The sequence below is a fragment of the Neomonachus schauinslandi genome, chromosome 2 (genome assembly GCF_002201575.2).
Source record: "Neomonachus schauinslandi chromosome 2, ASM220157v2, whole genome shotgun sequence".
Lineage (NCBI taxonomy): Eukaryota > Metazoa > Chordata > Mammalia > Carnivora > Phocidae > Neomonachus > Neomonachus schauinslandi.
The window spans coordinates 149,247,988-149,263,445 of NC_058404.1; the positions used below are offsets into that span (position 1 = coordinate 149,247,988).

Here is a 15,458-nt window from a genome sequence, read left to right on the forward strand (position 1 = left end):
AGGCATGCAAGCAGGAGGGAGGGAAGGGCAGAGGGAGAGGAGAGAGAGACGCTTAAGCAGGCTCCATCCTCAGCGTGGAGCCCGATGTGGGGCTTAATCTCATAATCCTGAGATCATAACCTGAGCTGAAATCAAAAGTTGGATGCCCAACCAACTGACCCACCCAGGTGCCCCCTTAGTGATGATGATGATGGGGATGATGATGATTTTTTTTTTTTTTTGAGAGAGAGAGTGCACAAACGGGGGCAGTGGATGGGCAGAGGGAGAGGGAGATAATCTTAGGCAGACTCTGCACTGAGTGGGGAGCTCAGTCTCATGACCATGAGATCATGACCTGAGCCACGGCATATTGGAACTTGTCTGCTGCCTCTTGTTTGACAGGAGGTTCTTCTCAAGTTATCTTGACTTTTTTTTTAAGCCAACTCTCTTTCTAAATGCCATCCTCTTCTGGCATTAAATTCTCCAGCCTTAGATCCTTCACCTTCCTTTTGCTTTAAGATGTCTTATAATAACTTTGCTTTTTCTCAAGCCATATTATAACCTATATTTATGCCTTTCTTTGAACAAGTCCTGCAATCCACATAAAAGCTGCATTTTCAGTACAAGATAAAAAGGTATTTTGCAAAATGGCAAGGTTTTGTACCTGCTGGCTCAGCTGCAAAGACAGCTTCACAAATTTCCTTTTCTTTTTTTGCAATAGTCCTTATGCTGCATTTATTTATCTTGAAATGGCAGGCAACCACAGCTGCAGACTTCAGTCTATGGTATATATCAAGTAATTCAACTTTTTCTTGTAATGTCATGACGTCTCTGTTCCTTGGGAGCATTTCCAGCATCACTAGTGGTACCTTGTTGGGTCCCTTGGTGTTATTCAGGGTTTATGGTATTGCACTAAACATAATGAAAAATGGGAGAACTGTGAGAGATCACTTTTTACTGCAATCCGCAATTTACTGGAGAAGTAATTGCTTCTGCTCACTCAGAGATGATTAATGTTAGATGGCATTTTAAGGGGATACTCACTAACACTTGGGCTCACCACAATAGCAACAGGAGTGGCTATAAAATTATTACAGTAGTACAGCATGCACTACAGTTAATTTTATGCCATTATGATTTAAACTGCATCTTTACATTTGTTCACATCTTTTGACTACAAATAACACCATGTATGTTCTGTGTGTGTAAGTTTTGATAAATTTTAACTTCTAATAATAGATTTGTGTGTATTTTATGGTAGTAAATGATAAAATAGACTAGTATCTACATGTATTTTAATGCATTCATGACATACTTAACTTTTTGTTAATTTTTTTTATATTTCTAGGCTATGTGGTTTGTCTGCGAGTTTTTTCAAATTTTGCAAATCTCCAAAAAATTTTCCAGTATGTTTACTGAAAAAAATCTGTGTGTGAGTGGACCCATGCAGTTCAAACCCATATTGTTCAGGGGTCAACTGTATATGTAGAACTGGAGAAATCTGAATAGGATTAGTGGATTGTATTGATATCAGTATCCTGGTTGTGGTAGTATAGTATAGTATAGTTTTACAAAATGTTACCATTTGGGGGAACTAGATAAAGTGAACAAGGGAATTCCTCTATATTATTTCTTACAACTGCATGTGAAACTACAGTGAAAATTTTATAGTGATTCATAAGCTGCTGTTAAGGTTAATAATATTAAATAAAAAATGCATTTGAGAACTTCAAGGGAAGACTGTTACTTGGAGCTGTTAGGACTTGTGACCATAGAGTTTTTATTAAAGAAGTGTTTTAGTACTGATTGGATTTCTCCAAAACCATTTATATTCTTGTTTAGATATAGCAGTAGTCTAAAATGGCTTTAGATGTGGCTCTTCAATTAAGGAATATAATTGTTAATGTAGATAACGACATACCGCTTCAGATACTTTTCTTGAAACTCTTGGACTCTCAAGTACTTGTTTTGTCCTAGATAGTGAAGGTTATATTTTTCCCATTAAGTAAAATAACATTTTATAATGAGATATGAAATTTTCAAAGTAGAAGGTAACATAAATAGCAAATATCTTCTGGAAATGATATGTAACATTTTCCCTTCATTCCTTCTTATTAGAGTACCTGACATTAATTCGAAGCAAGGCCAGAACATACTGGAAATCTTACAAGACTGTTTTGAAGAAAAAAGTAAGGCATCTTCAAGATGGACTTTGATGGTTGGGTTGGATGAAAATATAAATTTGTCATATTAATTAATATTAAACTCAGCAAATGCATTCTAACATTTAAATATATGTAAAATGTTTTCCCAGAAATGTTGAGTACATGTGCAATCCTTCGTGTACTTCCTGTTACACTGAGGATAATAGTAGCAAAAATGAAAATAATTTGTCATTTCCTTTAGTTCATACTAGATTCCTGTACTCTGGGAGTCCATAAATAATTATCATACACAAGAGAAAGTTATTTCATGTAGTGGGAATGAGTGTGCAGAATTCTTGGATCTCTAAGAGATAATGTTTGATGATTTGCAGTTCTTTCTACAGAAATGGTGAATTATGGCAAAAACTTTTCAAAAGTGCTGGTCAGCATCAGAAGGTATTGAAATAGGAGAATAGGCCAACCGAAGAAACAAACACAGTGGAAAAATATTTCTTCTATATAAGCTCTGAAAGAAGAGCTGGTACATTATTTCTTCAGGAATGTTGTTTGCCTTTTTCAGTTCCTGATGCCTTCTAGGAATATTTGAATGTTGAAGTGATGTCTGAACTTAATTTTAAACTAATTGTTTTTAAAGAGTTGACAGACTTCTTCACATTTCATTTAGGGCTTCTTTTTTTTTTTTTTTTTTTTTATTTATTTATTTGAGAGAGAGAGAGAGCACAAGAGGGAGGAGAGGGAGAGGGAGAAGCAGACTCCCCGCTGAGCAGGGAGCCCGATGCGGGACTCGATCCCAGGACTCCAGGATCATGACCTGAGCCGAAGGCAGTCGCTCAACCAACTGAGCCACCCAGGCACCCTAGGGCTTCTTTTAATTGTAACTAAAAGATTTTATATCGTATTTATTTAAAAAAATTTTTTTTTGCTTTTTTTAAGGTCTTGCCAATGACTTTAGCACAGATTCTACAAAATCATTGCTTTATTCAACACCTAAAATAGGAGACATTTGTATTCAGTCACCAAGGAAAGAGGTAAGTCAAAAAGAAGAGCTTTAATATTTTTTTTTTTAAAGATTTTATTTATTTATTTGAGAGAGAGAATGAGAGAGAGAGAGCGCACATGAGAGGGGGGAGGATCAGAGGGAGAAGCAGACTCCCCGCCGAGCAGGGAGCCCGATGCGGGACTCGATCCCGGGACTCCCAGGATCATGACCTGAGCCGAAGGCAGTTGCTTAACCAACTGAGCCACCCAGGCGCCCAGAGCTTTAATATTTTAATGAATGAAGCATTACACAATATAGTTACGTCTGTTTTAGTTGTTTTTAAGTCTTATTCTTAAAAGGGAATCCTATATTCCCACTCAACTTTCTTTATAATTTAGAGGTGTTTGGTGAAAATTTTGACTTGACGTTTCATGTGTTTGAAATCGGAGGTCTGGGTGTGGAATTATCAAATTACAACACAATCATTTTTCACCCCTCCTAAAATAACAGTTGAATTAGGTTTTTAGGAAAGTGAACAACTGCTGAAGTTCCTAATCCAGGTTAGCAAATTTGGTTATTTTCTGAAAACCAAAGTTGATTTATTGCTATATGGACAATGAATCTTACAGGTTATATCTTAAGAGGATAGGCTGACCTAACTCTACAAAATAGCAAACTTTCAAATAGAGTTTGTGAAGCTAATGAATAAAGACAAGTTATTCAAAAGTACAGTACAAATTGGAGAGAAAAATTATGTAGTGTAGCAATAACATTCATTAGAAACTTGTATAAACACTTAGTTATACAGTTGACCCTTGAACAACACAGAGGTTAGGGTTGCGGACCCACCCATGCAGTTGAAAATCCACTTAGAAACTTTTGACTCCCCAAACACTTACCTACTAATAGCCTACTCTTGCCTAGAAGCCTTACTGATAACATAAACAGTTGATTAACACATATTTTGTATATGTATTATATCTTGTATTATAATAAAGTGAGCTAGAGGGGCGCCTGGATGGTGCAGTTGGTTAATCATCTGACTCTTGGTTTTGGCTAAGGTCGTGATCTCAGGGTCGTGAGCCCCATGTCAGGCTCTGAACTTAGCACGGAGTCTGCTTGAGACTCTGTCCCTCTCCCTTTACCCCTCTCCTACTCTCGCTCTCTAAAATAAATAAATCTTACAAAAAAAAATAAAACTAGAGAAAAGAAAGTCTTAAGTTATAAGGAAGAGAAAATATATTTACAGTACTATGTTATATTTATTACAAAAAATTGTGAATAAGTGGATCCTCACAGTTCAAACCCTTGTTCAGGGGTCAGCTGTATATAGCCTTTTGGTTCCAAGGAATGAAAACAGATCCATTTCTTTCAGAATTGAGAGACCTTCTTTAATGTGGTAAATTATATAACGCTGATTTTTGAAAGTTAAATCAACTTTAAGTTTTCTGAGATAAACCACTATCTTGAATTTTCTGTTCATCATTCCCATCTTTTTTTTATAGTTGCATAATGGGTGTGTTGCTGACATTTGTGTCAGCATTTCCTCCCCTACCTCTGACAGAGGTCCCGCTATTATCCATACGTTGGGTGCTTCACTAGAAGGACTCATGAGACTCATCATATAGTTGTTCTTGTGACTGAGATTTATTATAGCCAGGTAGGATACACAGCCAGATTGGTAAAGGAAAAAGACACATCAGGCAGAATCTGGAGGAATCCATGTCAGGCTTTCTATGTTCCCCGCAGAGTCCACACAGAGTGCACTTGTTGCTTCCAGCAGTGAAATGTGTACGTCCTGTCTTTCTGCCCAGGGAAGCCTTCTGAGGCTTAACCCATTTTTATTGTGGGCTGGTTACATAGGTACCCTCTGCCCACCACAATCCTATACTCCCTGAAGGAAAAAAAGCAGGTGTTCACTATAAATCACATTTTTGTACAGTCTAGGCAGCTGGCATATTAGGCACAACCTTATCAGCTGGTCATGGAGGAAATGTTCTGAAAGCCAAGTCCCTAGGTGCCAGCCAAGGGCTAGCCCTGCTGTAAGCAAGTTCTTTAAATGATCAGGCCTGCTATGTTAACTCCTCTATTGAGTTAATCCCTAAAATATATATATATGTATATAGTTTTACATGCATCCACTTTGAACTTTATGTAAATGGGATTATGACATATTTCTGTGACTTGATTTTTTTTGGTTAACAGTCATTTATTTCTGTTGCTGTAGTTTAGTCATTTCACTGTTGAATGTGTGATGTTGTTATAGGACTATACAATAATTTATCCAATTTACTGTCAGAATAGGTTTTTTGCTGTTCACAGCAGCATTGTTTCCGTGTTAGGTTATTTGAGATTTCACCTTTACTAGGTAATGCCAAATTGTTTTCTAAAGTAGTTACTTCAGTATACAACTTTACCAGCTGGTTTATTGTTTTTAAATACTTGGGTTTTTTTCCAATTTAAAACCGAATGTATTTAATCAGAATTACTAATTTTTAATAGGTCTAATGTTATATATCTTTTTAGGCTCAGTGCCAGAAATCTCATCCGAAGTCAGTTCCAGTTTCTTTAAGGAAGAAAGAAGCCTCTGTGCAGTTCATTGTAGAACCAAGTGAAGTTGTCAACAGATCAGGTTGGTGGCATCCCCATAGATGTTATTTGCTTAGACATAATTAAAAGGAGATGCTGAAGGTGTTGCATGTGTTGGCTTGAGTGACAAACTCACGGGTCAGCCTAGGCAGAGTGGTCAGTGTTCTGTTTTTTTTTTTAATATGAAAAATAAACTTTATTTGAATATTCATTTCTTTGTTTTAGTGGTAAGAACGATGATTATTAGGATATGGTAAGAGACATTAAGTAAGAATTATTACAGAGGCTATAGTTTTAAGAGTTTTCAAATAGATTTGTCTTTTTTTTTTTTAAACAAACGATAAATATTATCTCACATAGTTTCTGTGGGTCAGGAATTGAGAAGCAGCTTAGATGGTTCTGGCTTGAAATCTTGTAATGAGGTGGCGGTCAAGATGTTGGCCATTATTGCAGTCATCTGAAGGCTTGATGGGGGCTAAGGATATATTTCCCAAGATGACTCATGTGGGGCTGGATGCAAGCAGGAAGCCTTAATTCCTTCTCACATGGCCCTCTCCATGAGCTTCTTGAGCATTTTTTTTTTTTTTAAACTGAGGTATAAGTGACATGTAACATGTTAGCTTCAAGTATACAACATGATTTCAAAATTTGTATATACATGGTTAGTGTTCTTTTTCTCTCTTCTTTTGTTCATTTCCTTTAGTTATATGTGCTGCAACTTTTAAAAGTTTATTTACATTTTTCAAATTAGAAAAGTCCTTCATTTGAAGTAAGCCTCAAAGATTTAAAAAAGTAAAGCTACTAATTGTTATTCCCATTGTCCTGCTGAGGTAACCTTTGAATGAAAACATATATAAATGTATGCATGCATGGGTGTGCATGCTTTCAGAAGAAGCTTTACAATTTTCTTTCACACCAGCAGTGTAGGAAAGTATGTTTTACCTGATAGATCGTTTGCTATTTTATTTATTTTTTTGCCAGTTTGATCAGTATTGTATGATCTCATTGTCACCTTAGTGTCTATATCTGTGATACCCGCTGAGTTTGAGCACCTTTTTATATATTTATTGGCTATTTGAATTTCCTTTTTTCTGAGTTGTCTATTCATATCCTTTGTCCATTAGTTTTTTCTTGTTAATGAAAAGTCTTTGAATTGAGTATCTATAACTGTTGATCTGTAATTTGTGTGACAGATATTTTTCCAAATGATCCCTTGACTACAGATTTTGTTTATAGTATCTTAAACCATATGATGAGTAAGATTTTTTATTTTGTCAGATGTGTGACTTTATAGCTTTTTTTTTTTTTAAAAGATTTTATTTATTTATTTGATGGAGAGAGAGCGCGCAAGCAGGGGAAGTGATAGGCAGAGGGAGAGGGAGAAGCAGGCTCCCCGAGGAGCAGGGAGCCCAATGCGGGGCTCGATCCCAGGACCCTGGGATCATGACCTGAGCTGAAGGCAGTCGCTTAACCAACTGAGGCGCCCCTGACTTTTATAGTTTTTGACCTTGTTTTGGTTAAAAGGTCTATCTTATCCTAATGATATGTGTAGAATCTTAGATTTTCATCTTTTTAAAAAAAGTTTTTATTTAAATTCCAGTTTGTTAACATACAATCTGAGTTTCAGGTGTACAATATAGTGATTCAGCACTTCCATATAACACCTGGTGCTCATCACAGGTGCCCTCCTTAGTCCCCATCACCTATTTCACCCATCCCCCCACCCACTTCCCCTCTGGTAACCATCATTTTGTTCCCTGTAGGTAAGAGTCTGTTCTTGGGTCGCCTGGGTGGCTCAGTCATGCCTTTGGCTCAGGTCATAATCCCAGGGTCCTGGGACTGAGCCCTGCATCGGGCTCCTTGCTCAGTGGGCAACCTGCTTCTCCCCTGCCTGCTGCTCCCCCTGCTTGTCTTTGCTCTCTCCCTCTCTCTCTCTGTATCAAATAAATAAATACAATCTTAAAAAAAAGTCTGTTTCTTGGTTTTCCTTTCTTTCCCCTGCATCCCCCATATGTTCATTTGTTTCTTAAATTTCACATATGAGTGAAATCATATGGTATTTGTCTTTTTCCGACTGATTTATTTCACCTAGTATTATACTTTCTGGATCCATCCATTACTACATTTTGTTTTATTCATTTATCCATTGATGGATATTTGGGTGGTTCTACTTTTTGTCTATAGTGAATAATGCTGCTGTGAATGAGAGCGTACAAATATCTTTGCAGTCTCTGCTTTCAGTTCTTTTGGATACATACCCAAGAAAGGAATTATTGGATCACATGGCAATTGTATTTTTAATTTTTTGAGGAACCACTAAACTGTTTTTGTAGTGGCTGCATCATTTTACATTCTCATCAGCAATGCGTAAGAGTTCTAATTGCTCCACATCTTCACCAACACTTGTTATTTTCTGTGCATGTGTGTGTGTTTTGTGATAATAGCCATCCTGTGGGTTTGAAGGAGTATCTCATTGTGGCTTTGATTTGTTCATCATTGTCATTAGGGAATTTTAAATTAAAATAATAATTAGATACCACAGCACACCCAAAAGAATGTCTAAAATCTAAAAAACTGGTTCTCCTTTGTAACTCATTTCTTTGAGAGTTTCTGTCTTTTTATTTGTTTCAGGAGAAACAAATGAAAATCAATTTATAATTGATTGTTAAAACATTTTATGAAGGATGCTTTAAAACTCTTATTAAATAATTTCAACATTTGATTCATCTTGTCTGTGTCCATTGATCATATTGTTTTTGTTCAGGTTGTGTTTTTCTGACTTTTGGTATAATCCGTCATTTTGATTGTATTTAAATTGTTTGTTAAAGTGTATAGTTGCCTTGTTTTGGTTTAATGTATAGGTTCTTGCTTACTTTTGTGGATTTTATTTCCAGTGACAGTTAAGTGTTTAGAGTCCTAGCAGTGGTATTTTGGTCTTTTTCATTTCCTGATGCTGCTGAGATTCCTCCTCAGTTCTTGCTGGTGCTGTGTCAGATGAATGGAAGGTGCTTTCCTGAGTACTCCATGTCCTCATTCACTCAAATGGGGGTTGAGTCAGAACCCGTTGGGATTGGATCTTCTTAAATGACTGGGTGGAGGACAGGATGGGGGATGTAGCGTTCTTTTATGTTCTTCCTGCCTTAGATTAGACTGCCTTTTGGGGCCCTCATTGTGAAGTAAGGCCTGGGTTATTGATACTAACAGTGGTTCAAACTGTCACCTTGGTCTGTGAAGCAGTGGCTGGGAAGGTCAAAGACTTCACTGCTTTGCAGCTGTTTGTGGAGCATACGGCCTGCTGTCTTTGACTGTTGAAGTGGGTACTGGGCTAGTCCAGGGACAAGGTTAGTCCAGACTTTGCTCCTCTGCTGCTGCTGTCCCGTAGAAGTTATGGGGTGGGGCCTGGCATGGCCTAAGGCTTTGCTGCTCTTACAAGGCCACTGCAGAATGGAGTATTGAGTGGCCCAGGTTGTGGAATGGGAGTTGGGGTCCCCCCCTAGGTCTCTGTTGTGTTTGCCCTTCTCCAAGTCTTTTGGCCAGAAAATGCAGGGTTTTTTTCCTCCCATGGCTATTTATGGTTCTGGGTTACACGCTTCTCTAGAACCCAGTCTGGGGATACATGGGAAATAAAGGGAAAACACAGAGGATTCACCATATCGTCTTTTGTTGCTTAAGACTTGAGGTTCCTAGCAAATATACCTATTTCCTTCTAGCTTTTAGAGTTCTGTTATTGTTGTTTGATGGATAATTACCAGGAATTTAGTTTAGTTATATTTAGAGGGAAAAGTAGAGAAAACTGAGTATACTGTCTTGTTCTATAACCTTCCAAAAGCCCCTTTTTGATTGTATTTAAAATTTTTAAATCTTTGCTTTTTTTTATTTTTTATTTTTTTTTAATGGAGAGAGGGAGAAAGGGTGAGTGCGTAGGGGGTGGGGGGAGAGGGGCAGAGGGACAGGGAGAGGGACAGAGAAACCCAAGCAGACTCTGTGCTATGTGCGGAGCCCAACGTGGGGCTCTGTCTCACCACCCTAAAATCATGACCTGAGCTGAAATCAAGAGTCGGACGCTTAACCGACTGAGCCACCCAGGTGCCCCTAATCTTTGCTTTTTAAGAGTATAAATCAATATGAAATACTCCCCAACAGTTCTACTCTTTCTTTGATATTTGAAGGTATAAGGCTAAGAGAATATGTATATTCTTTATATACATGTATATAAAGGTACATGTATATATGTATATAAACTTTTATGTATAAAGTATATTTTTATATGTATACCTTTACATATATATACACACATACAAATCTTTTATATAACACTATACATATCTGTTATGTCTCTTTGTGTGTATGTGTGTGTATAAATATGTGGTCTAGCTGCTTACTGACTTTTTTTTTTAAAAGATTTTATTTATTTGAGAGAGAGAATGAGAGAGAGCGAGTGAGCACATGAGAGGGGGGAGGGTCAGAGGGAGAAGCAGACTCCCTGCTGAGCAGGGAGCCCGATCCTGGGACTCCAGGATCATGTCCTGAACCGAAGGAAGTCGCTTAACAAACTGAGCCACCCAGGTGCCCCTAGTTTACTGACTCTTAACCTAAAAATCGAATCTCATAATTTCTCTAGCATTACTTCATTATTTTAGCTGTGTATAGATGTATTCAAATCTTGGGTAAATTGAATATCCATAGAATTGTGAATTTTCTGTTTGAAAATTTTTGTCACTTCAAAACTTAAGAGCATGGAACAAATACATTTTTTTTTAAAGCTTTTTTTTTAAGATTTTATTTATTTATTTGACAGAGAGAGACACAGCGAGAGAGGGAATACAAGCAGGCAAGCAGGGGGAGTGGGAGAGGGAGAAGCAGGCTTCTCACTGAGCAGGGAGCCCAATGCGGGGCTCAATCCCAGGGCCCTAGGATCATGACCTGAGCTGAAGGCAGACGCTTGACTACTGAGCCACCCAGGCACCCCCAAATACATCTTTATATTCATTAATTTCATGAATTAGAACTTCTAAAGCACTTATATATTTTACTCATAGATCTTTGATTATAAACTTAATGAACCGTGAGTCTTCTGAAAACTATATCTAGTTATTGCTGCTGAATTTTAAAAAACACATTTGGTTCTAATATTATTTAAAAAAATTTTAATGTCTTCATATAATTTTCTTCTAGTTCAAGACCATGAAGTTCATCAGCAAATTTTGGCAACTGATGTTGGTTCTAAAAATACACCTGACTCGAGAAAAATGTCAAGAAAAAAACTAAAAGATCATCACAGTGAAGCCGATGAGGAATTATACTTATCTGTTGGCTCACCTTTTGTTCTTTTGGATGCAAAAGCTTCTGTATCGCAAAATGCGATTACATCTATTGCCCAAAAGAGAGAGACCTACCCTTCTGAAAATTCAGTGAATGCATTGTCTTCAAGTACAGAGATTTCTCTTAAAACCAGAAAAAGGTGAATTTTTATTTATTGAAATAATATGAATCCTACTTAAAAAATTTTAAGTTATTAATTTATTTTTAATGTATTTTATGGTAAATATTGAGGAATATTAACATGAGAAGAGCATAACATAGTTCAGTTTATATTCAGTTTATATTTAATAAGGAAGGCTTAAAGTATACTTCAGAGAAGTTTCTGGGTAAACATTTCTATAGTGTATGGAAAAAAAGTATTTTCTTATAATATGTTTTCTATAACTTCCTAAGAGTATTTTCTCTATGTCATTTGTAATTACAATGGTAGCTATATATCGGGTCATTTCTAGGATGGCAAAGGGTAAGTATTTTGAGGATAAGTTGTGGTAAATCCGTGTCTATTTCTTGGGGCTCATTTTGGCCTTTAAGAAGCAAAGTAGATCATTCAAAGTCCTTTGCTACTGGGGACTTTTGCAGTGAGTGTAATTAATGTCTGTCTAGTGTCTTGTGTAATTCTTGGAGCCAAAGAGTTAAGTACATTCTAAGATTTTGCTATTCAAAATGTGGTATGTGGCTCAGGATCAACAACAATGCATTATCTGGCAGCTTGTTAGAAATATAGAATCTCAAACCCTATTCTAGACCTACTAAATCAGAATCTACATTTTATTTTTTTTTTTTTTTAAATCTTTTTTTAATATTTTATTTCTTTATTTGACAGAGAGACAGACAGTGAGAGAGGGAACAAGCAGGGGGAGTGGGAGAGGGAGAAGCAGGCTTCCCGCGGAGCAGGGAGCCCGATGCGGGGCTCGATCCCAGGACCCTGGGATCATGACCCGAGCCGAAGGCAGACGCTTAACGACTGAACCACCCAGGCGCCCCCAGAATCTACATTTTAATAAGATTCTTCAGATGATTCAAAATCTTACTAAATGTTTGAGAACTAGTCCTCTAAGCTACAGATTTCCTTGGTCTTTTCTCTTACTTTTTTATTGACAAATAAGAAATGTAATTTTCCTGAGCAATTGCCTTGTGTATTTTAAGAGATTACAAATCAGAATTTGTGGACTTTAAATAAAGGACTAGTGAAAAATTTTGTAAGTGGTCTCTATGGTTACTGAAAGGGGGTTCAGGAAAATTCCTAACTCAGCAAACTGTGAGAATATTCAGCTTGCCTTCCTTTTAAACTTTTAGGTTAAACTTTGAAGATAAAAATTCTTTGAAGAAAGTAGAAATAGCAAATAAAATATCAGAAATAGAGGATAAAGTATCAGAAGAACCACAAGAGAGGAAATCGTCAAGAACGTGTCAGAAAAGAGTACCAGATTCAGAAGATGAAATTCAGCCACAAACTAAAAAGAGTTTTTCAACATTGTTTTTAGAAACTGTAAAAAGAAAAAGTGAATCCAGGTGAGTTTTTTTTTTTTTTAAAGATTTTATTTATTTATTTGAGAGAGAGAGAATGAGAGAGAGCACATGAGAGGGGGGAGGGTCAGAGGGAGAAGCAGACCCCCCGCCGAGCAGGGAGCCCGATGTGGGACTCGATCCAGGGACTCCAGGATCATGATCCAGGTGAGTTATTAAGAAACTGTCTTTTGAGGCATTTTTCTTCTATATTCTGTGAACAATATCAAGGATTCTTAATGCTATTTAACTAAAAGTTAACCTTAATTGGTGCAAATTTTAATTGAAATTATGCCTAACCCTAAGGAGAGTATAGTTTCTTACCAGCAAATCACCCCCAAAGCCATCATTAAATACTTACTAAATTAAATGTGAAAGAAAGTAACTTTATTCAGCATTCATTGCTTTCATTGCTTATTCAGTGCTTTTGCTCATTAGCACTTTCTAGTTTATATGATATCAAAAAATGAAGGTAGTATTTAGAAATAGAATTATGTCATGGTGTATTTCACTATTAAGAGCTTTAAATCTTCTTTCCTTTTCTTCTGCTTGTGTTAAAAGTATAGTCCTAAAATAAATTTTAATCTGTTCTTACCTACTTAAAAACCTTCAGAGGTTCTACTGTGTCCACACAGTGATTCTTAACTGTGGCTACACACTGCAGTTAACTAGAATTAATGCAGCGAGGGGTGGGAACCACTGGCCTATAAAAACTTTAGATTTGTCTGCCGGTATTTACAGCCTTCACTCTCCCTAGTTAGCTGTTTCTGCCAACTTGGTTGTACACATTTGCATTTGTCCCTCTTTTGGCATACCATTTTCCCCTTTCATGTGCCAGTCTCCTTTTTCTTTTCTGGTGACATCTGCTTCCTGGTTCTTGGATGGCTGTCTTCTTGCTATAACCTTACATGGCAGAAGGTGGCAAGGGGGCTTTCTGAGGCTTCTTTTATTAGGGTATTAATTCTATTCATGAATGTTCTACCCTCATGAGTCAATCACCTCGTAAAGGCCCCACCCCAAATACCATCCCATTGGGGATTAGGTTTCAGTTTATGAATTTTGGAAGTATATAGACATTCAGTCTGAAGCAAGTGTCAACGTTATTTCCTAAGGATATCTTCAGTTTGAATAATCTTGATGTTATGGAAGTCCCTTGAAGTAGAATAGAGGAGCAGATTAGAGAATTCTTTTATTTATTTATTTATTCATTTATTTATTATTTATTTATTTGACAGAGAGAAAGCGAGCGCACACGCAAGGACAAGCAGGGGGAGTGGCTGGCAGGCAGAGGGAGAGGGAGAAGCCCGCTTTCAGATGCGGGGCTCAATCCCAGGACCCTGGGATCATGACCTGAACTGAAAGCAGATGCTTAACCGACTGAGCAACCCAGGCACCCCTAGAGAATTCTTGTTGGCTGATTTAGGAAGGCTTAATTTTTAAATTCTTAGCATTACTTCTTTATATATAAAAACTAACAGATATTATGAGTTATATACAGTAAAGTAAATTAAACCTATTATAACAGATTGGCTATTTCTTTAAATGTTGAAAAGTAACATTTCTGTTTAAACATTCATTCATTGTTTTCTGTTTATATTGACTTTGTTTTTCATTAGATTTTCTAGAGTTTTCTAAGTATATAAACTTAAAAAACTCTACCTAATAGAAGATAGTATATTTCTTAGCATATATGTATATATATATGTATGCACACATACACACATATATGTGTGTGTGTATATATGTATACTGTTTTACATTATAACAGTTATCAGGGATTTGAGATTAGGGAAGTAGAGAAGGCATTTTCATTTCATAATCCTTTTGTATATCTTATTAGTGAAAAGATAGAAAAAGCAGACACAATAATGGTTAAGCATCCTTACTCAAGTGGAAAAGGCAGAAACAGGAGTGCATATGCTAGATTCAGAGTTTGGATGTTTACCCTAAGTTTTTTTTTTTAAAGATTTTATTTATTTATTTGACAGAGAGAGAGATAGCGAGAGAGGGAACACAAGCAGGGGGAGTGGGAGAGGGAGAAGCAGGCCTCCCGCGGAGCAGGGAGCCCGATGCAGGACTCGATCCCAGGACCCTGGGATCATGACCTGAGCCGAAGGCAGACGCTTAACGACTGAGCCACCCAGGCGCCCTGTTTACCCTAAGTTTTTACTTATGCATATCTCACTTCAGTATGTAGTTTGCTTGAAGCTGTTCTTATATAAAGGAAGGAAATGCAAAAGAGTCCATCAGATTACTATCCTTTAAATAATTCCTTCCTTCTCTAGAAAGCTTTCCCAACTAATTGGAAGAGATGCTGTTTAATCCCAATTTGCCTGCCTTTCTAGCTACTTTCTATTTATTTCTATACCATGAATGCAATATTAAAACTTATTTGAAAATGTATGTGAATTATTCAAACTTGAAATGAATTTTTATATAATATAATTTAGTGCATAATTTAGTTGTGTTTTCTTAGAATATTAGACTTGAAGATGTCTTGGAAATAATCTTGTTTTGGATGTGAAGAAATCTGGCCCCTAAGAGATATCTATACAAACATATAATTAGCATAACATTACATATAACAATGGCATGCATTTTTGGACTGTCTGACAATGTGTCTGGGCTATGTTTAACACATCTCTGGGTTTCAACTGTACAGTATATATAGTGGGTTGGGGGGGCATTAAATTTTTTGATGTTTAGGCTTCCTTCCAGCTCTAAATTTCTGTGATCTCCTTAGTGTTATAAATGAATATAATCAGGCATTATAGAAATGTAAAAGAAGAGGAGGATTTTCAAGGGTAAGGGAAAATTGAGGAGATGTGCACTGTTCTTTAAAAGATACATAGATTTTATTTCCTATATATTTTCTTCACAAAGCAAAGGTAAAAACTGTTTTTTGAGCTATTATTTAT

General features: G+C 36.7%; 1 protein-coding gene across 1 annotated transcript in view; it reads left to right on the forward strand.

Moving 5' to 3' along the window:
• Positions 1-15,458, forward strand: part of CENPC (centromere protein C) — a 77,934-nt gene that overhangs the window by 7,530 nt on the left and 54,946 nt on the right. The window contains 5 exon segments of the mRNA XM_044912714.1: positions 2,098-2,168; positions 3,078-3,172; positions 5,656-5,755; positions 10,888-11,173; positions 12,331-12,546. Of these exon segments, the coding sequence (XP_044768649.1) occupies positions 2,098-2,168; positions 3,078-3,172; positions 5,656-5,755; positions 10,888-11,173; positions 12,331-12,546 (768 nt within the window).